This window comes from Mixophyes fleayi, chromosome 1, assembly GCF_038048845.1.
Source record: "Mixophyes fleayi isolate aMixFle1 chromosome 1, aMixFle1.hap1, whole genome shotgun sequence".
Classification (NCBI taxonomy): domain Eukaryota; kingdom Metazoa; phylum Chordata; class Amphibia; order Anura; family Limnodynastidae; genus Mixophyes; species Mixophyes fleayi.
The window spans coordinates 440,616,088-440,639,851 of record NC_134402.1 but is presented as its reverse complement, the minus strand read 5'-3'; the positions used below and the strand labels follow the sequence as shown (position 1 = coordinate 440,639,851).

At 42.0% G+C, this 23,764-nt stretch overlaps 1 protein-coding gene across 18 annotated transcripts in view; it reads right to left on the bottom strand.

Moving 5' to 3' along the window:
* The window catches only part of TCF4 (transcription factor 4), a 318,760-nt gene that overhangs the window by 121,967 nt on the left and 173,029 nt on the right, over positions 1 to 23,764 (bottom strand). For 8 of the 18 annotated variants that reach the window (XM_075185214.1, XM_075185193.1, XM_075185148.1 and 5 more), the window contains one exon: positions 22,512 to 22,577. The exons of 8 other annotated variants lie outside the window; for them this stretch is intronic. In XM_075185214.1, the coding sequence (XP_075041315.1) occupies positions 22,512 to 22,577 (66 nt within the window). Of the gene's footprint in view, positions 1 to 15,906; positions 16,115 to 17,514; positions 17,544 to 22,511; positions 22,578 to 23,764 lie in introns of those variants that run through there. 2 more of the 18 variants (XM_075185300.1, XM_075185290.1) reach the window with 2 other exon arrangements.

Genomic DNA, 23,764 nt, shown 5'->3' with positions numbered 1-23,764 from the left:
TGGGTGTGGTGTGGATGGGTGCGCTGTGGATGGGTGTGGTGTGGATGGGTGCGCTGTGGATGGGTGTGGTGCGGCGTGGATGGGTGCAGTGTGGATGGGTGTGGTGCGGCGTGGATGGGTGCAGTGTGGATGGGTGTGGTGCGGCGTGGATGGGTGCAGTGTGGATGGGTGTGGTGTGAATGGGTGTGGTGTGGATGGGTGCAGTGTGGATGGGTGTGGTGCGGCGTGGGGATGGGTGCGGTGTGGATGAGTGCAGTGAGGATGGGTGTGGTGCAGTGTGGATGGGTGCGGTGTGGATGGGTGCAGTGTGGATGGGTGTGGTGCAGTGTGGATGGGTGCGGTGTACTGTGGATGGGTGAGGTGTGGATGGGTGCAGTGTGGATGGGTGTGGTGCGGTGTGGATGGGTGCGGTGTGGATGGGTGTGGTGTGGATGGGTGCTGTGTGGATGGGTGCAGTGTGGATGGGTGTGGTGCAGTGTGGATGGGTGTGGTGTGGATGGGTGTGGTGTGGATAGGTGCGGTGTGGATGGGTGTGGTGTGGATAGGTGCGATGTGGATGGGTGCTGTGTGGATGGGTGCTGTGTGGATGGGTGTGGTGTGGATAGGTGTGGTGTAGATGGGTGAGGATAGGTGTGGATGGGTGTGGTTCGGTCTGGCATGAAAGAGTGTGATGTGGATGGAATCATTACCTACCAGTCCTGGCGAATAATCTGTTACCTGTTGGTAAAGTGACTGCAATCATGACTTTAACGTTACTTTACTAACAGGTATTTTGACTGGGTAAGTTCGGGATGGGGGAGCAGAAAGTCTGCCGATCCCTCTCCTGCAATGCTCTCCCCATATTATAGAACGGCTAACGCCATCTTCAGATGTATTTAGATGTCGGAGTCAAGCCCAGATTGTCCGAGCTTGATAAGAAGGGCATAATCACAGTCCCCATAGACACCTATAAGTTCTGGATTTGAAGTTGAAGAGGCTGGGACTGCAGCAGACATCGGAGATAATAATGTCTAATAATAAATAGCCTGTAGACGTGAAAAAGCGTCAATCCCCCAATAACTGCACTGTTTTTTCGGGGGTTTTAAACCTCTTCGGAGGTTCTTAACTAGGTCTGCGTCTGTCACAAAACACAATGTTAGGAGGTATAATATACTGAAGACACATCGATAAATAACATTTTAATGCAATTTAAACAAAATGACCAAAATACACCCTTGTAATGAAAATATTTTACCCCAAGTTTTAACATTAGAAGCTTTTAGGCCACAGCAACCCAATTGGCCTGAAGACCACACGGCATCATCCTGTACTTCCAAAACTGAGCACACATGGTTGGAGCTGGCTGGTGGAGACTATCAGCAGAGGGGAGGGAATTTTATTTCTTTATTTTTTGTCCCTTCACCTGTCAAGTGGGTGAAGATTTCAACCCAATAAGCGTTGAGTGACTTTTGGGTACACGTCGCTGCTCACTAAACGACATCAGGTGAAAAACAAACCGTAGGACCAGACCGTACTATGTGTGGCCATGAAAACTGCAATGATATCCAGTGTAGCTACTAAAAGGTATCACCTTTAAATCACATTTTGTATTTAGAGAAGTATTCCACTCTCCTCCCTGAATGGCAGTGACTGAGGAACTTCTCTGGTTAGAGAAGAACATGGCTGATAACAGGGAGCAATAACTTGCACTCAGATTATAAATAAAATGTCGCATCTCAAGCACTGAAAATTATGGAAACTTTCATACACACACATATATATATTTTAGTAAATTTGTTAATAATAGCTGTGTAATATAAGACATCTTGCATGTTAGGTGAGGTTTGTGACCATTTACGTTTGGGATGTTGTAGGCTGATGTTTCCTCATCTTTTGATTGCAAGCATGAGAAAAAAATAACGCCTATTAAATATCATATTATATTTATTAAGGGTATTAGTGTAAATAGAATAGCGAGTGAACGCGACTGTGTGCCTGCGACGTCCAACGTTAGAGGGCTGCGGGTCATGTTCCAGCTGGGGAAGTGTAATGTAGCTTCACTGGGGAAATACAGAGCAAAATATATGTCTACTTATATTAAAGAGCTTGTAAATGGAACGTTACATATTTAGTATTGTTCAGCCTACTCTTCACATCCCTAACTGCCTGCAATAAAGGGAGAGATAAAGCGTTCACAAACCATCAGCCTGCAAGATTCATTTACAGCACCATTTGGGGATTCTGTTTATCCAAACGAGCGCGCACATGAAGGCTAATATTAACTCTGAAGCTGCCTGTCATGCACGTAATGAACTGATTAGCCTCGGCCTCTCACACTAAGGGGTATATTTACTAAACTGCGGGTTTGATAAACTGGAGATGTTGCCTATAGCAACCAATCAGATTCTAGCTGTCATTTATTTAGTACATTCTACAAAATGTCAGCTAGAATCTGATTGGTTGCTATAGGCAACATCTCCACTTTTTCAAGCCCGCAGTTTAGTAAATATACCCCTAACGGTTAAACACCTGTCAAACAGGATATTAATTGTGGACAGTCGCAATTTTATATGTATTTTTTTCCAAAACTGGTGTAGGGAAGAGATTTGTCCTCCTTGTTTCCAAATTCATGCCTAGTTCCTGCATCAGCTGCTGGTCTCATCACACAAAATAGTCGAAAGAACGTTTCCTTTGTTCCTAGTACCAGGTTGTGTGTTAGTTTTGTTTACACCTGTGAGCTGTGCTTGACAAGAACTCTCAGGACCAGAAGAGATGTTCAAAAATATCTAAGCAGTGCGACATTTAACCAAATTTCAATTTCAGCGGTACGAACGCCATGGACATGTTCGAAATACAATCGACAATAGACCCAAATCGAATTTGTCTTGATTAGAAATTTGCAACTCCTGTCCGCCATTCATTTTTGCTTTTCCCGTTGAAATTTCACTGCTTGTGTTAAAATGAGTAATTTTTTTTAAATTAAATTTCAAACACTATTAAGATAATATTTTTAAGAAATAGTAAAGTATTATAACACTTTTTTATTATTATTCGAACAGCAAACATTACTGCAGGTTCGAACTTCACAATCCACCATTGTGAAGTTGCAAATATCCAAATATTGTTAATATGTATCAATAAAAGCTTGAATATGGTCGAACCAGTGAAACTTTTTTTCGAATTTAGCTTGATTTTTTTTTAGTCAATCTTAAATTAAAGAAATTCTGAATTTTTTAAACCATTCAAGAAAGGATTCGGTTCAAGCGTCTCTACTCAGAAGTTTTGATAAATAAACCCTGGACTCCTAAAGGGTCCGTGTTATATGGAAACTCCAGACTGAAATGTCATAGATTATTTAAATGTCTCAGCAGTGCAAAATAATATGTAAACAATGCAGTACTATTATATGCTGATTCAGTCCTTTTATTTATTAATTATACTGGAGTTGAATATTACACAGCAGTACCAGAGATATTTTATTTGACACAGGAGTGATCTTACACAACAATATTATGAGAGATTGGTGTCCCTGCCACTTCTTTTGCACTGTGTGGTATGATGAATGTTACAGGACAGGTGGGAAATTGGGGAGGTATGTGTCCTTCACTGCTGCTCTGCAATGAATGTTGTCTGGAGGGCAGGAGTGTATGGTACTCCCCCAAGGTGTGACCACGCCCCATCGTGATGCGGCAACGCCCCCACCGTGCTGTGGTCACGCCCCCTGTCTTAATTCCAGATTCCCAAATGATGAGAGTCATGCATTTGAGGTGGAGCTCCGCCCACTTCCCCAGGAGACATTGCCTTTTCCCAAGTCCTGCTGAAATTGGAGCAGCTAGGAGGTATGATATAATACGGCTCACAGGAAGAAGCCATGATTTTGATGTCATATCACAAGTCTAACCCGCACTGGCCCTACATTTTTGAAATCCAAAAATAATGCATGTATAATAATAATTGCATAATAATACAATAATACATCATTTTGTATTATTATCACCGCCCATTGGAAATAATTTATTTGTGCCAAAAATAAATAGAATGTTTTAAGAATTCACCTTTCTTGCAGTGTCTCCATATTTTGGGGGGGTAAGGGGGGTGAGGACGTGGGACGGTGGCCTGTGCACTCTTCTGCTCCCCACCAGTGTTATCTAGCGGATATCCTGCCTCTTCCTGCCCTGAAGCAGTGGCGGATCCAGGGGGGGGGCGATCTGGGCATTCGCCCCCCCGAGCAGCAAAAAGCTAGGTCCCAGCCGCCGATTAAAACGGGAGGGGCAGGGCTAAGCGCGAGCGGGGGGCGGGGCTAAATGTGGGCCAGCCAATCAGAGTGGTCCCAGCCGGCGACCACAACGGAAGGGGGCGGGGCCAACCGCGGGCAGAAGGCGGGGTTAACGCAGGCCAGCCAATCAGAGCAAAGGAGGGGCGTGATTATGCAAAATCGCCCCCCCTAAACATAAAGTCTAGATCCGCCCCTGCCCTGAAGCATACATTTAATTGGCATCTAACACTGGATGCAGGGGCAAACGCAGGATTTGTAGCGGGGGGTTTCCACACCACCACACTTGTGGGCGTGACCAGCATGCATGGGGGCGTGGCTATAATTTTAGACAGTGCTTGGCTGCTCTCCAAATCTTCCTATCCTCATAATATACATGGGCAATGCTGCGTGCACTACTGTTAGGTGCACGCAGCTCTCCCTTTTCAAGCAGAGCTGTGTGAAGCTGTGGCGGGTTTCAGCCACCTCAATTATACAGTGCCACAGGCTTGGAGGGAGGTTTCCGGGCACTAGAAACCCCCCCCCCCCCCCCTCGGTATGCCTATGGGATGGATCCCCCACCCTATGTCCAAGCTCTGCTGGAGAAAGTAGCCAGCGGCGGCGTAATGGAATCACCGCTTCGCGGCAACAAACGGGAACACAACTTACGCCCAGATCCAAAACAAAAGATTGTCATTCATCACTAAAAGCATCGGCTGACATCAACAATCCCCTAAATAAAAGCTAATAAAATATACATCATGTCAGGGTTCATTGATGTATATAAGAAAATATATATTAAACATAAAAGTTACTTATGGGCAGAGTTTTATTAAGTAATGAAAGCAATAAAAGGTTGAATCAAATAAAGAATTGTAATGGAAGGTATTTTTACGCTCTACCGACACGGCGATAAAATAACGTTAATAATATTTGATATAGGACCCAATGAGCTACAAAACAAATGATCTGTTATGAGATTAAACTATTAACATCGTGATGCTAACGAATGCCCCTCAATCTATGTAATAAAACAGAACAGCAATATCAGATCATGACAAAAGCTCTCCGATAACAAAGGGTGAAGTTACACATTTCATGTTTGCAGTAACGTTCCACCACCAATTATACAGAGAATAATACCAACATGTACAGTTACTCGGCTTACAACCATAATAACAGTCATCGCTTGGATTATATAATGTTTCTAGGCTAAATATTTTCCAGCCCACTGCCCCCAGTCTTACAGGAGCTGACACCTTGCATATAATAAACAGCAAAATGTATATATGCTACAAATTCTAATTGAGAAGGGCAGAAACAACATTATTAACATGCCAAAGTGAATCTCTCTGACATTTGACTTTAATATCTTTGTAATAATTTAAACAAGAATCAAGTAAACATGTGAATTTAGAGATCTCTTTAATTATCTGGGTAATTATTCCTATTGCTTATAATAAACCTATGTGCACCTGGTTTGTGAAATCCTATTTTTATGTGCGTTTGGCTGCGGTACCATAAAAAATATGCAGCTAAATGATGAACACAGGTCCCATATTTCATTATTCTTATTACAGTGTAAATAGGAGACAGAGACAGAGCCGCGGGCAGTTATAGTGATTTCACCTAGTACATCTAGTATAGAATCATCTGCAAAGCACGAAATGGTAAAATGACACAAACTTATTATGTTCACAATAGTCACAGTCTTTTGTTTTTAAATTATATGGTTAAAATGAAAGAAAAAAAAAAGGAACCAACAAAACTATGTTATTATAATGCATGAGTGGTGCGAACACTTTATAAATTAATGTGATTATATGCTTATAATACATATGAATGCATATTGTGATGAGGAGAGGCATGTCATACTCACTAATATAATCACAGAGTATCTCCACCTTCTGTCACTGCAAGGAGCGCTGCTATACTGGGTAATGAGGAGAGGAATGTCATACTCACTAATATAATCACAGAGTACCTCCACCTTCCACTACTATGAGGAGCGCTGCTACACTAGGTAATGAGGAGGTGAATGTCATACACACAGACATAATCACAGAGTACCTCTACCTTCTGTCACTGTGAGGAGCGCTGCTGCATAAGGTAATGAGGGGAATCATACACACAGACATAATCATAAAGTGCCTCCACATTCTGACACTGTGAGAATGCTACTACACTGGTTAATGAGAGGAATGTCATACACACACAGACATAATCACAGAGTACCTCTACCTTCTGTCACTGTGAGGAGCGCTGCTGCATAAGGTAATGAGGAAGGGAATCATACACACAGACATAATCACAGAGTGCCTCCACTTTCTAACATTGTGAGGAGTGCTACTACACTGGTTAATGAGGAGGGAAATGCCATACACAGACATAATCACTCCTCCTCCAGCCACTGCGAGGAGCACTGCTACACAAAGTAAGGAGGAGGGGAATGTCATACACACATGCTCAGTGAGCTCCTATGTGAAAGGAAAAGTTGAAATGAATGAAGAGCGATGTCCTGAAGGAGGCCGGACTTTGAAGCGACATTTGCACTCTCTCTCCCTACACATTTCCTTGAGACCTTAACGAGGTTCTGCAGAACATTTTTATAAGGTTTTTTCACAGTGGAAGATGGAAGTATAATGCACCTATGTATGTGCTCTGCCGAAAATACTTTAAATTATTAAATGCTCTGCATGCTCACATAGTCTCTGGTTCACGGCTCTCACCAAGAGTAGGCAAAGCAGAGGGCACTGGGGGAAAAGACAAGGAGAGCAGTGTGGGGAAAGACAGGGATCATTTTTAAGTGTGTATCAGATTTTATGTTATAAATTATGGAAAACCCACTTATCCATAAAACACCCACGTGCCGCCATTCCGACTAAAAGGTACTGTACCCACAACCCACAAATATTGCCCCCACTCCTACAGTTCTAGATTAGTCCTGCGGACATCTGACAAAGTCATTCTGGATACTTGTTTTCTAAACGTATTATTATTATATTAATTACGCACATTACCGATTATAGTAAAGCAGAAAAAATTGTTATTGTGTTCACATTTTCATGTTACATTTATACTTCGCGGTCATTTTATTACAACCGTGTGTGAGAATATAAACTGATCAGCAAACAATCTGCATCTCTCCCTCCACCAGGAACGTAGACTCACACATGGAACCCAGAACAGTTCAGAATGTCCTGAATTCAAACTTTCACCTGTGTCAGCAACTTCCCAATCTGCAGACACTTCAGTGAATATTGTGCTGAATGGATAACAGGGAAAGTGTCAGAGTCCTGAAATGCACAGCGGAGGGAGCGGTGCAGCAGAACACTGAGGAGGTAGAAAGCATCCGAAATATTTTCCAAAATAATAATGAATATGTATAACCAGTACAGATGCTCGAACAGCCAAAGTGTCAAATCCTTACAAATTACACAATTAAAAATAGTTTGACTGTGTTCCAATTTTTTTCCTTAGTAAATATGGCTAATAATTTGTTGTTCATTTTTTTATGACCAAAAAAAGTACATTGCAAAAAAAATGCTTATTATCAAATTCAATTAGGTCACCAAGTTCAAGAGAGATTGTTTTAGTCTGGATTTGCAAGAATTAAAAATATTTTTTTTCCCCCCATTATAGTTTACCTAGTTTAAATAAACATATTTTGTGAATACTTTGCAACCCCTCAATTACTTACACACTGGGGGATATTTAACAACAGGGGCAAAAATTAAAATTTGCAGTAACTGGAGATGAGTGAATCCATTCTAAAACTCAGTGTCCCCCCCATTATATCTAGTTTAAATAAACATATTTTGTGAATACTTCGCAACCCCTCAATTACTTACACACTGGGGGATATTTAACAACAAAGAGGTAAAAATTCAAATTCGCAGTAACTGGAGATGGGCGAATCCATTCTGAAACTCAGTTGAGTTTTGTCCAAAATTCATCAAATAATTTACACCCCTTGGAAATTTAATCACAATATATGAAAGGTCAACTAGGCGAGAACCAATGTCACATGCCCCTAGCATTACAAAAGGCACTTATGCCCCTCTTGTACTGTTTTAGGGGTAAGCTACTAATTGTGATTGTAGCATTTCAAGTGAGATGTTCAAAATATCCTGGCAATACATTGCCGTCTCAACGGTGCAAAACTGCCTATTTTATTCAGCACTTGTCTCTAGAAAGCGGGGTACACACCTATGCAATCTACGTCAAATGTAATTTCTGTAACAATTTCACCACCCAATGATCATGCAGATCCATGTGTACACACCTACACATTTACCTTCAGATCTGTGATCTTCATCTCTCATAACCATCTGCTGAATAGATGGTGACTCTGTACACTGTACAGATATCTGCCTACACTGTTGGTGGTGACTGCGTACACACTTCCACATTTGCCCGACATCGTTCCATCATTGATAGTGATTTTCAGGAAGTTTATAAAACCAAACCAACAGATATCTTATGTTTTGTTACGATAATACTTGATCGTGGGAGCGTACACACTCGTGCAATATGTCGTTTATGGTGTGATCTGCACAATAATTGCATAGATGAGTACCCAGCTTAAGTAGTCAGTCAGTCCATCCTCTAATCATCTAACTATAGCCTGTATTGTATTCGGAACCCCCAATATCAAACTTATTGTATCGATTGTCAATTACTTCATCGAGAATGGTGACTTGCATGATGAAAAGTATCCACAAAAGATGAATAGTCAAAGGTTGTAAGATAAGGATGAAAAATCATCATAATGGGTTAGATTTATCAAATCTTCTATAAAGGATAAAAAGTGGAGGTGTTGTCCATAGCAACCAGAATCTGGCAGAATCTGGCTATCATTTATATAGTACATTCTAGAAAATGATAGCTAGAATCTGATTGGTTGCCACTTTTCCTTTTTTAGAAAGTTTAATCAATCTATTCCTAAACGTACTTTGGTGATACTGCCCCACAGAATGAAATGTCATTAGACAACCAATTTTCAGAATCTGTTTGTGAAGTTGTATCAAGTGCTGATGGTGAACAGTTAAGAGTCCCGCCACTAGATGCTGCTGCCACTCAAGCATCAAAAATCTTGCCCGCATCCCGCCAATAAGTCCCAATTCAAGAACTAAAAGCCATACATAATGTAAACGGTCAGACAACTCTGTAAGCTGAACATTTTTGGCTTGGAAATGTGAAGCGGATGACACGGCAATGGTCAGGTGTGATCACCAGGGAACAAAGCTCGGCACATTGTCTATGATCAAAAGCACCATAGTCTCATTTGGGAGAAACAGCCAAAACATGACAAACCAAATGGAGGTTCCAAACATTAAAATAAACCTGCTGATTGCACATCACTTAACATTGGTAATAATTCCAATGGAGAATGTCAAGAATGCCACAGCTATGGCTGCCAACAATCATTGGCAGAAGCATAATAAGAAAAAAATACAGTAGGATGCATCCAAGAGCACTTTTTCTAAATGTAATCTCTCAAAAATGATACCTTTTAGAATGATGCCTTACAGGTTTGTAGAATCTGAATCAATTCTCTAATTATTTGTCAAACCCGGGATGGCAAATACCTATTGACTATTATTTTTCAAAGTTGTTGTACATCGACCCCCTCCCCCCCCCAATATTTAACGCTTCTGTAATCTGGCTAGCTTGCACTTGCTGTATTGTGCTCTCTGTTTCTCCCACAGATATAGTAGAGGGTTGAAAGGAACAGTGTGGGGTTAATTGAAGCTGGGATTCCACGAATCAAAGCGTACAGCGGTTTACAACCAGGATTTGAAACAAAAATCATTATTATCCGAAACGTAGCCAAATCTGATTTCTGTGGCTTTATACAACCCCAGCAGCAAATGCAGAGGACACAGTTATCAGTTAAATTTGCCAGATCTAGTGCAATGATAGCACATTGTAAGTAAACCTCTTTTTCCGTTTAAGCTATTTCTTTGCATTTTCTTGTCCTAATGTCCATGTATCTACTCTGCATAAAAAAAAAAATGTTATTAAAGTATTACAAACTAGCACCAATTATCATTTACTCCTGTACAGTGAAGAATCATAATCTATGCTGTGGGGATCATTTCAATAAAGTATGTTATGAACTTTAATTTATGTAAAATAAGACTTATGGTTTCCATTTCATTTAACCCCTTGAGTGATAAGGACAAGTTGGACTTCTCCTCTACATGACCCCGTAAAGTACTAATGGAGAGTCCAATTCGTACTCTGCATTTAAGAGGTTAAGAAAACCCACAGATCACTTCCCACCATCGTCTGTGGGTTTCTGTTGCTGCCGGAGGAATGGAATCTCTCCTCCATCACAAACAAGCATGCAGGCGCAGTGGCGCACGCAGGGGGGGTTTCTGAGTCTCTAGAAACCCCCCCCTGCGCTAACTAAGTGGCCACTGTCCTATACAGCAGCCGCGGCGCTGTCAAAGAAGCGTCCGCGGCGGTGCTGTATTGTATACAGCACCGCCGCAGACGCTTCTTAGACAGCGCCGCGGCTGCTGTATAGGACAGCGCTGGCGAAACGGAGCTGCTCTCTCTCGTGGTTGTTTTTTGGGGGGGGTTTTCGGTCGGCGGGGAGAACCCCCCCACAATCCTCCGTGCGCCCCTGAGGCATGCGCTACATTGTGCGCAGGCTCATGCACTGCCCATTAAAGCAGATAGCTAGGGGTACCCTTGTTTGAAAGAGGAGAGCGCCCTCTTTTTAATGATTGCCCCGCAGTTTACTTATTGCCTGCTGATTATTTTTGATCATAATGCGATAGTGCTCAGCACAGGGGTGAGAAAAGCCTCAGCGGTGACGGGGTTAAGCCGTCAGCAGTTTGACATTACAGTCGCGGTGTCAGAATGTGATTCAAGGTTCCAAGAGGGAAACGAAAACGAGATTGACAAACTCCTGTTCGTCTCTTCACTGCTATTTAAAAGGTAAACAAATTAAAAGCTCCTTTTGTTCTGCATTAGCCGTCGTCTGTAGCCAAATTCACATTCAGAACGCACTGCAACCCGGAGTATAATTTAGCAGTAACAGAGATAACGTGAAGGATAGTTCCCAATGTGGATGACATTTTGCAGAAACACGCTGTATGTTAGCAGAAACACAGGCAGATTGTGTTTATTTTAAAAGCGGTGTTCAATTTTTTATGTACAAAAAGTGCAGCTGTGAGAGTTTGGAAACCCCACCTGGCAAAGGAAACTATAATGTTTATATAAAAAAAATCCTGTAAGGGTGAGTGGACGGATGGAAGGCTTAAGGCTTTGGCAAACAGAAACTGTGTTGTTATCGCTTGTTCGGTGGATGGAGGGCGATTCCTGAGACAGATCGCAGAGCTCTAGGATGCACTTAAACCCCATAAAGATGACCTATTATAAACTACTCTGTCATTATCAGAAGTTCCTTCCCTTCCACTAAGCCCAGCTACATCCTCCCAGCCTACAGGCACAGTGTACAGTAACGGAACACCAACACTCACATACTGAAGGTAGACACATTAACTAGAGACTTATTAAGCAGATGTATACGCTAAAAAGCTTGGCCCACCTTGCTGCAAATGCTGATTGAGAAAAGTAAAAGGGAGAAGTGTTCAGAGGTCACCAACAATCACAAACTTCCCTGTTTTTAGGATAACAGTCCTGATTTTTGGTAGTGAAAAAGTGCCTGGAATCCCGATTTGGGGATGCCAACCTTGATTAGGGGCATTGCCCATGATATCTCTGTGACACTTCTATTAAACTTCAATGTGGTGCAAACACAAATGAGGCACCGGGCACCGCCGCGGAGTCTTTTTCACAGAATGTTCTGGCGTCATTTGCGCAGAATTGAATCCCTCTCCCACCCAATGTTTCTCTCAGCCTATCAGTATCAAGGTGCATTTAACAGGCTTGAAGAACAACCGTCTGCAAGAGGTGTTAACATTAGTAAACACAAGGGTACGGACACTACCAGTAGAATACCGAACATTTGGCAAATCTATATTTATAACTGGAGATTCACAGACCTCTATGGAATCTAAAGCACTACAATTGTACAAAATACTTGCAAAGTCATGTAGCAATTGTATAGTATAAACATACTGTCTGTCCAACACTGCAGAATCTGGTGGCTCTTGATAAATAAACAATGATTATAAATATATGTAACTTGAAAAGTTGGGCAGCATGGTGGCTTAGTGGTTAGCACTTCTGACTTACAGTACTGGGGTTATAAGTTCCGAGTCCTGACCATGGCCTTATCTGTGCAGAGTTTGTATGTTCTCCCTGTGTTTGCCTGGGTTTCCTCCCACACTCCAAAACATATTAGTAGGTTAATTGGCTGCTATTAATTTGACCTTAGTCTGTGTATGTTGGGGAATTTAGACTGTAAGCTCCAGTGGGGCAGGGACTGATGTGAGTAAGTGCTTGTGTGATGAAAGCATAGTTGCCAACCTTAAAAGACTGGCCTCCGGGAGTCTCGGAGTAGAGGAGGGGCCAGGGCTCCGCAAATCGCGTCATTTTGTCCCCACCCTCTGTGACGTAATGACGCAAACAAATCATTTTAACACGGGGGCCGGCCAAAATTATGCGATTCTCGGGTAATCACATCATGGCGGCTTGAAATCTGGCCACTTCACTAAGAAGTGGGCAGATGCTGGAGAATTGCCAGCTCTCCCGGGAGTCCAGGAGACCTACCCGGAATTCAGGAGTCTCTCGGGCATTCCGGGAGAGTTGGCAAGTATGGATGACAGGTGACAAATAATTTTAAATAAGTGTAGATGTATCAGCTCTCATACAATTGCAGTAGACATTATATTGCATGCAACTTTATGATATGCACCAGTCAATTGTGGTATGGCTATAAACTGCTATTGTAGACTAAAATGTCGCAGTTGTAATCCACAATTCCGGCATTAGGTGTGTGTTGGCAAATCGGACATAAATCCTTCCAATCTACCCGTGAACGGGCACCTTCAAAAAGGATTATTATTCATCATAAGGTTATTGTCAACTCAGATGCATTTTATTCTGCTTTAATAATAGTAAATAATAAAATACTATTTACTTTACATCAGTGCAAATATTTTGTAAATAATTTGGTAGATAGTAGCACAGTTGATGTAAAGACGGAAAAAGTTTTATTTTCCATTTGCAAAACTTAACAAGATTCCCAACCCCTCATCTCCTACGTCTAATTAAAAGCAGGATAAGGAAGATTACCACTTGTCATGACACAGCCTATAGCGTGATTGGTTATCATGACCTGCAGGTGCACAATGCAATCTAGAGGTGAGAGGTGATATTTATTCCCGGGTTCCATTATCAGCAGGTGGTTTATATAGCAGTGCCAAACAGTTCGGGAAAAGAAACTGTATTTAAAATGCAAGAACATAACAAAGGTGAAGCGATAACACATGTCTAAATATACAGAAACATACAAAACATCTTGACCTTGCTTAGCTAATGAACACCTGGGAAGTAAAGGCAATTAGCACACTCAAAACACATAAAAATCTCAGAGTACATCTGTGAAAAATGTGATTATACTAAGTATTAACATAAATTCTAATTAACTCCATACAGAAAGCAATACTTTCATGATTAAACCACAATCATTAATTTTAATACATCAAAAAGGAGGGTGAACTGTACGGTCTCATCTTTTTCTCAAATTTCGGAACAGCTCTCGTTACCCAGAGGTTGATCACTGTACGCTGCCATACTTCTGCAGTAGTTAGTAAAGCGGAGGAATAAATATACAGCCATTGCAATAGCAAAGAATGCTACGGCAGACTTTTGCCCCCCATTACATTTTTAAAATATCATAAAAAGGCTACACAGTAAATTAAAGGATATTTCTTCTCAAGGAATCATCCTTGGATTCAGTATTTACTGCAAATTGCTTGAAATACGATATCATGGCAGCTACCAGCAAGGGAAGGCTGAGAAAGGAGAACGAATATCAAGTTATTTAAAATACCCATTTATCACTTTCACATATATGAAGAACTGTCTCTTAGATTTTGTGTTGATAGTTTATTGATAGAGCAGGCCACTTAATGCACTGTAGTCCTCACTCTTACTCATCCTTGTCTAGTCTTCCACACTCAGGAATTGCTGGTAGGTCTCTCAGACTCTTGGGAGACCAGGCCATCCTCCCGCATTCTGCCCACTTCCTAGTGAAGGGAACTCAATGACGAGATTTTTCTGCAAATTGTGTCATTTTGGCCCCATCCCTGTGAGGCATTTTGATCCTCCGCCGACCCTCCCTAGGAATACACCTACCACACGCTAAACGTCCAGAGCACAGTGCAAAATTCCCCATGGTGACATCACGCACCTCAGTTTGTGCCGGTGTACCTAGCTTTACGCTTCGGTTTGTGGGGGAGCAGACGTTTTTGCCCAGCCAATGAGAAGGGTTCATTAACAAGTACGGAGTAGCCCAGGGGCTCTTATTTTTGTAAAGTAGTAAGTAGTGCAAAAATGGCATTTCATTTTCAAGAGGAAGATTGCTGAAATGAGATATAGAGGCAGAAATTGGGTACTTTTAAGGGTATTGGCCTACACGTGGAACTCTGCGCCGGCTCGGGGGTGGAGATCAGGTCTTGTAATACTCGCCAACTTGTAACTTCTCCCCTGCGGAAGGTGGCAAGTGTGTGTGGGAGGGGAAATTTGCATTAATTATGTAATTTACGTCACTAAGCACCGCCTCCCTCGGGAGGATGGTCTGCTCTTCTGGGGGACCGGATGGATGCCCCTAGATTCTGAAGCCTTCCTGACATTCTGGGAGAGGAGGGAAGAATGGGTCTTATGCAATGCATTTAATGGGTCATGTTTTGCATCTCTGCAAATAAGCCAGTTTACTGACATATTGTGAGCAATAAAAAAAAAAAGTCAAGTACCCAATATCTCCTCAAAAATGAGCAATATTTTAGGAGAAAAGTGGAAACCTTAAATGTAATGAACAACGAGCATGATCATGGAAAAACGGGTTTGGCCACGTCCCCCTTGGTCCTCCCCTAAAAGCACCGCCTGCACCTGCTGCTGGTACACGCACCATTGAAGGGGTGTCGCTCAATGGGACTTCTGTACCAAGTCAGTGATAGTTTGGAGATAAGTCCTGAAGCGCGGGACTGTCCCGCCTGAATCAGAACAGTTGGGAGCTGTACTTGAGTTCCACTGCGGAAGGTCCTTAGGGTCAAGCTTCAAGCACAGAGCGAGTGACAGGTAAGCAGCTTATTGCAGAATACATTATATTGTAGAACCACATATAAGACGCAGATGGGGAAGAATTCACGCCATACACAACATATGTCCAATATGATGCTTTAACACAGGTCGAAAACTATTTTTGCATCCACGAATCGATAGCTTTTGTAATTTAATTTAAGTTATTGTTTCATCATATCGATCCAAGTTATAATCATTATATTCAAAGACATAAAGGTAAAATATACTTTAGAGGTAAGTAGTGTTTATTTCAACTACATATCTTCTATAAATGGCTCAGCAGTCATCACTTCCTTGCATTTGGGAGCAGCCATGATGTTACCTCTGCTGAGGTAAATAGAAATGGATGGCAATGGGACAGCGCCTCTAGTGGACAGTTCAAGTTCACCATGCAAAATTATAGAATGTGTTCTTGTAAGACTATCAGACTCCTCCTTCACATAACTTACTGAGCTCCCTTGGTATGGTGGAGGGCTCCTCCTATGTCTGTGGAGATATTCTTCAGTCTTCCTCCCTGGAGGACTCAAGAGCATAGGAAGCCAAGCAGCTGGTTCTCCAGGTTGGAGGACTGACAAATACAGAGGGGTGGGGAGGGGGGGGGGTCTCTGCAGTGGAAATCGGGGTCTCAGATGAGGAATCCCACCAAGTAAATATCACCTCACTAAGAGATGAAAAGGAAATATTAAAGAGTGGACATTAGTATAATGTCCACTTACGGACTAAGACAAACACAATCCTATGAAAACCACTTATTGTAAGAATTTATAAAATTAACTTTTACATGACAGTGATAATAAAACTACCAAAGGCAGATTTTTAAATAGGACACAGTTGTGCCGATATAAACAGGAATAATTCATTTTACTGATGATAGGATTGTACAACGTGTGACGCGGGGATCTTATTCTTTTATAGATATCACCTGACACCTATTTATAAACTAGGGCAGAAAAGGAAACTAAACTGAAAATATCGTCTTCTGCAAATAAAGCTGCTTTACCACCGAGCTAAGAGACATTTTTGCGAAAATGAGCGGAGATTTTAGTAAAATCTCTGCCGCGTTGTGGACTGATCCGGGGATCCATCGCGGCACCTCGCAGCCAATTGAATTCCCACCCTAAAGTCTGTTCTGAGAGAACGATCCTCCAAATGATCTATTGATCACTATCGTCATTCATCTGGCAGTGTACACGGAGCAATGCACCACTACGGACAGAGGTACAATCGCCCATGAGAGTGAATCTTCTCACCCAGAGCCTTTACTGAGCATGCGCGACCAGGGTTGCGTGTGCACAATGCCATTTGCGCAAAACAGCGCAGGCGAGAGCAGCAATGCTGCCGTAGAGGGATCCGAAGATTGCTCGCCAGTGACGCTCCCCCATAGGAGTGAACGGCTGACACACTCTTCAGATGGCGTTAGCCATCGTGGTCAACAGATAAAATTGCCCACACAGTAGTCCTCAGTGAGTATTATGGAGACTGCAGATTAATGCAGTAATTTCCCTAATGCAGAAGATATCTTCCTACCTCAGTTTTGGGTGAATTTCTTCTTTAAATAATGTTAAGACAGACTCCAGACACTGAATGAGAACCAACTAGGAGAGGTCTGTGCCTACAGCATCCCCCGTCCCCATAGAGCACTATGTGTCCACTGCTACTGGGATGCCCCCAGGGATTTAACCTGCAGTAGTAGGAATTTCTATACGTGCCGGCTCTGTGAAGGAGTACAGGGGCAAACGCAGTATTTCTAGAGGGGTTTCAAAAAAAAAAGGAAAACAAAAAACACTTGCCACAGTAATAATAAAGATAAAAAAGTTCAATGTATGTAAATGTAATAGCATATGGTAAATTAAAAAAAGGAAGAACAATGCACAAAGTAAACTGTACCTTAAAAATCTACATTAATATCAACCTCCTTCAACTAAATCAATCTTACCCAATTAATACAATTTAATAGCTTGAAAAGTAATACAATGATACAAAATGAATACGAATCTCCCCTCACATCCAAATAATTAAAAAAAAAAAAAGCCAATTCTAGTGTTACAGTTACTCACCCGGTGCTCACATCACTCTCAGCAGCCAGGACACTGCAGGGATCAAAGTTTTACTGAATATTTTTTTACATAAAGTCACAGAGACACTAGAGCTAAAACACAAGTAATAACCGTACACTTTAGCTAAAAGAAAGAACCATAACGACGGCCATTTTGTTGAAGCCAAAGTTCATTCAAACATAGGCAATCCCCCACAAAAAAAGGGCTTAGACTACAGACTGTGTTACAGATTTTTAATGTCGGCAGGAAAAGGTTCCTAGAAACGGTTTTCTTCTTCTGAATCACAGAGCTGGCCTGATTTTAATGTAGGGGGGTTCTGGACAACTGAAAACCGCCCCTATGGTCACCCCTGGTATACAGAAGGCTAGTATGGCAGATTCTCAGGAATAGACAGCAAGGGGGGTATTACATGGCTGCCTACTCTCCCGGAATGTCTGGGAGACTCACAAATTTCTGGGAGTCCTCCCGCACTCCCGGAAAAGCAGGAAAACCTTCCGTTTGCTGACCCTTCATCAAGCTAAGCGGCGGGGGCTGGGCTTATGATGTGATTCATCGTGGCCCCGCCAATAATGTGAATTGCTAAGCCCTGCCCCCACACGCCCACCTACCCCGCGATCTCCCGGGCAGCAAGTGGCCAAAGTTGGCAAGTATGGGGTATTAGCATATGTAATAGCTGAGAGATGTCCTGCTGTGCTGTCTCAGCAGGACTGTAATGGTAACTTGCTCCGTTAAGTCATCTGTTATCGATGCGAATAGCAGTGATAACAAATGTTACGTAACAGGGCAGAAATGCGGAGATTGATGGGCCCTTACTGCTAGGAGTAAATCCGGATAAAGGTTTTACATTTGCACTTAGACAAACCATGTTGCGATGTAAAGAGTACTGATGCAATCTAATTGTTTGGCATGCAGGGAAAATACCACACTTACCTACTTTTTTTACTGAAAGGAGGGAGTAAGAACACAGGGGGCGGGGCTCGGCGAAGCAGATCCTTTGGTGCACATCATAGGGCAGCATGGTGACTCAGTGGTTAGCACTTCTGCCTCACAGCACTGGGGTCATGAGTTCAATTCCCGACCATGGCCTTATCTGTGAGGAGTTTGTATGTTCTCCCTGTGTTTGCCTGGGTTTCCTCCGGGTGCTCCGGTTTCCTCCCACACTCCAAAAACATACTGGTAGGTTAATTGGCTGCTAACAAATTGACCCTAGTCTGTGTGTGTTTCTGTGTTAGGGAATTTAGACTGTAAGCTCCTTTGGGGCAGGGACTGATGTGAGTGAGTTCTCTGTACAGCGCTGCGGAATTAGTGGCGCTATATAGATAAATGATGATGATGATTGATGATTTGTTGAGGTCAAAATGACGCGATTCACAGATAAGTGGGCAGAATGCGGGAGTGTGGGAAACCTATCCGGAATTCGGGAGTCCCCTGGACATTCTCAGAGACTGTGCATTTAGAAAATATGGTCTGCTGCTGCACACAGGTACTAGGCAGCCTTAAATTAACTGCAATTTAGAGTACAGCTAGGCCACGCCCCACTACTGGTGGGGGCGAGTGAGAGGAAGATGGAGAGATACTGGGGATTAATGGCAGATTAAAGATCACAACAGGACCCATCCCTTGTTTATTAACAAAAAACACCTCTAACGCTATCATAGAAATTAATTTATATAAAATAACTACCAGACCTATTGTATGGTTAGTGTTTCATTTCCTATAAAAATAAATAATTAAAGAGTTAGTAAAGTCACTATGTACATAAATATATATCAAAGGCTGCGTATTACTGAGCTGAATAATATACATAACTGGAGTGTTGACTCCGCAGCAGCAGGAGGCTTCTCTCTCTAGGTCGGCTTTGAGTGCAAGCTTGCAGTCTTGCTGTGCAGATACGATTTCTCAGTAATTAAGATTCCTGCAGCATCTGCTTTTTGGCCTCTATCAGACACAGTCCTAAATATATGGGAGGAGCTTCAGCTGTCTGTAATGTGGGGAGCAAATATTTTACTTTACAACAAAGCTGCAGGGGAATGTCAGCGTAGCAGGAAACAATGTGCTCTATTTCCAGAGCTCATATCTGGAAATTAGAATTATGGGCCTTAGAAGTCCTTTAAGTTACAGCATAGTGAAGTGCAGGGACGTGATGAAACTTTGCTCCATTACTCAGCGGAAGACAGGGCCACGACAACGCGTTTCACAGCGAAACGCGCCCTCAACCACCCACCCACTTCTGAAGGAAGCGTTGTGGGATCCGGCCAGATGGATTACTCTCCCTGGAGTCGGGAAGAACTGCCGGAATTTCGTGACTCTCCCAGACATTCTGGGAGAGTAGTAAAATATGTATTATACTTAATGTAACCATCATTCTGAATGTATAGTACTGTTGAATATACTGAGATGTTCAAGACAACACACAACACAATTCTAATTTTCAATCAATACAGTGCATACTTTTTATGACTAAATGATTACATTGCAGTTGTTTGAACTGTCAGACATACACCGATATAGAAGCTATGTAGCAAAGGATAATTATTTTCCTTTATGCACTTTTGTTTCCTCTATGCAAAGCTTTACACAATGAAGTATTTTGTTAATAAGTTATGTTCTACATCACTGCCAAATACGTGCTTGTGAGTAGTATTTTCATAAGTGGAGAAAAACAAACAAACAAAACACTCATGTACAACTTCCAAATTAAAGGAAACACATTTACAATTTATTTTTTTAAAGTGTCATTGTCCCGATACAACACACTAAGAGATATTACAAAGAGTTACAAGCATGTAAACAGGCAAGAAAATAGAACTCCAGTGAGAGAAGAGCAACCAGAGATTGTGCTGATGTGTGACTGCCTCATGAACGTACTCTTCGTTTTCCAGGCTGATGCATACACCCCTGGAGAGGGTTTTGCATTGAGCCTGTTGGCCTTGACATTAAGCCAAAAACAATTGAAAGACAAAAAAAGAACAACAAATCAGTTTTTCGCAGACATTTTTATTCCCTTACTACAATTCCATTTTCACAGAACACTACAGAACCTCTAGGAGTTAATTTATGGGCCTGGCGACACAAGCAGAGTGTTTGCCATTTGACCAATTTAAAGATTTTCGCTTCTATTTTCGGATCACAACGGCACACAAGGCTCCAGTGTACGTTTTAAGCTATACAGAAACATGTTTTGGAATGCTAAATAATTTAGTGGGTGATAAATACAGAAATATGTAACAAACAGGCTCGGATTACTTATTTAAACGGATGATTCAATTTTGTAACATTAAACTTAAAGCAGCAATCCTACATAGAAGCCTTTTTTTTCTTTAAATAGCAAATGAAGTACCTTAAGCATGCATCTGCATCAAGCGTTTTTCTTAGCTGCTTAGCTATCCTTCTACAAATCATTTTATTCTTTTCAAAAGCTCTCTGGTTGGCAAACAAAAATGGCTTCAGGACACAGACACAGGCTTAGAGCTCTCAGCGTGTCATGTGATGGCAGAGGGGAAAGAATGAGCAGACAGAGTTCAGAGGAACATTCCAAAGTTTCTCTTGTCTCTACATCATGTGCTACGTGACTGTGGTTGCCATAGTAGTAGAACCATAAATCATTAATAGCAGTCTAAAGAAAAATATAAAATGGTAAATACTATAATTCTTCTTATGGCCTGCCACAGTGATGTAAAAAGAAACACACCAGATTTTATCATGTGATTGCTGCGCTAATATAGTGATTCTTTAATTAGAACTTGACCCCACCAACTAACTGTTTTACTTTTCAATGTGCAGTTAAACAATGTGAGCTGCTCTTTAACTTTTTGGCTGGTTGTCAGCAACAAGTGTATATTGAAGCAGTAGGGGTCACCTTCCCTTTCACTGTGCGTGCTATGGGAATGTCAACATGAATCTCTATCCGTGCCGACAGCTTGATTTACTCAACGTCAGGTGAATGAAACAATGGCCAGGGATCTTTGTATCCCCTAACGTCGATGATAATGTGGACAAGAGAGGTAGTGCCGCTAGTAAAGTATTGTTAGACAGGTGTGTATTGTTGTAAACATGTTGGTGGTGGCCTGGAGCACAAAACTGTGAGCTGGGGGGGAAGGGGGGGGGGGCAGCTATCAAATCCATCTGTGGCTGTTCAAGTATATACTTTGTCTAATGTTTACGCAATAGAGGAACAGTGCAAGCGGAAGACTTGGCAGAACTCAAACTGTCTGTCGGATATCTCGAGTCTATGGGGTATATTTACTAAACTGCGGGTTTGAAAAGTGGAGATGTTGCCTATAGCAACCAATCAGATTCTAGCTGTCATTCTGTAGAATGCACTAAATAAATGACAGCTAGAATCTGATTGGTTGTTATAGGCAACATCTCCACTTTTTCAAACCCGCAGTTTAGAAAATCTAGCTCTAGGTGTTTCCCAGCATGCGCTCTCTGGCAAAATAATACCGACTGCTGCCTGCTCCTATGTGACCTAGGCAATGGATGTGTGTGGCAGTGAGTGTCGGGGCTGATCAATAAACAGAAGAAACTTGAGGAGGTCCATGGCTAGAGTACAAGACAGAGACGCAAACTAGAGTTTACGGCACCGATGAGAACCAGCATTCGGAAGAGTCTGTGCGCTGTATAAGTGAAAGTATGTTTATTATAGTGATCAATAATCTGATTTCCAGTTGTAATACGCGATTTCCAATCAACTGGTTTACAATGACCTGATTTACAATCATAATAAGTGATATCTAATCATCTAATTTACAATGACTTGATTTCCAATCTTAATAAGTGATTTCTAATAAAATGATTTCCAATAATCTGATTTCCAATCATAATAAGCGATTTCCAATCAATTGGTTTACAATAATCTGATTTACAATCATCATAAGTGATTTATAATCAAATGATTTACAATAATCTGATTTCCAATCATAATAAGTGATTTCCAACCAATCGGTTTACAATAATCTGACTTCTAATCATAATAAGCCATCCTGGGCATGTACCTTTATTCCGCCACTGTGGCTAAAACAAGCAACGAACCTCTTCATTTTCAGCAGAAGATAATCTTCCTGAGTGCAAAGCAAACCTTTAGTTGAAAGATTTTATCATCAATAACTTAAATTTTCACAAACTGAACCTGAGCTTTATATAACTAGAGGAAATAATGCAGCGATATAGTCTCCATTTACACATATATGAAATTATTTTTCATCCATGACATTAGCCATGAATAATGTCACAAAATGCATAATGCCATTATCACCAGGCATCCTTGGATGATTGTAATTAAACATCTATTTTGACTGATGATTTTATGTCAAGAGAACGCCAGCAAGAACAAGCCATATGGATGGACACATTTATATACTACTATTTGTACCAGAACAGGTCCAGCCTGCAATCTAGGACTGTACATCATCCTCACAATGACATCAAACTCTACTATCTTGGAATTTGTAGATGGGAGACGTAAACTAAGATCAGTGGAAACTCAATTTCTGTAAATAGTTATTTACAGGTACTGTGTATACTTTTTTATGTATCTGTAGACAAGAAGCTAATTAATGGGACACAAACTCAAAAAATGTTCTTTGCTTAATTGTGTCTGCACAGGTGGAATATATATGCCAGACCAGCGGTTCTCGCCGAGGCCGCCCACCTGCATGTGATCACTCTTCCCTGATGGCAGCGGTGGCAATTTTGAAGGAAGCTCATTTACCTAATTGGCTGGGTGTCTGTCAATCAGCACTGGAGCATCACTATATCACACACACTACAGGCAATGGAATGCATGGGAGAAGAAAGTGATCTGGAATGTGGATAGGGGGAGAGAATGGGGTAGATGAGTGCATGGAGATGGAGAGGGAGCTAGGGGGCGCAAGGATAAGGAGAGGGAGTTAGGGGGCGCAAGGATGAGGAGAGGGAGCTATGTGGTGCAAGGATGAGGAGATAGAGCTAGGGGGCGCAAGGATGAGGTGAGGGAGCTAGGCGCCGCAAGGATGAGGAGAGGGAGCTAGGTGGTGCAAGGATGAGGAGAGGGAGCTAGGTGGTGCAAAGATGAGAGGAGGGAGCCAGGTGGTGCAAAGATGAGAGGAGGGAGCCAGGTGGTGAAAAGATGAGGGGAGGGAGCTAGGCAGCGCAAGGATGAGGAGAGGGAGCTAGGCGGCGCAAGGATGAAGAGAGGGAGCTAGGTGGTGCAAGGATGAAGAGAGGGAGCTAGGTGGCACAAGGAAGAGGAGAGGGAGTTAGGTGGTGC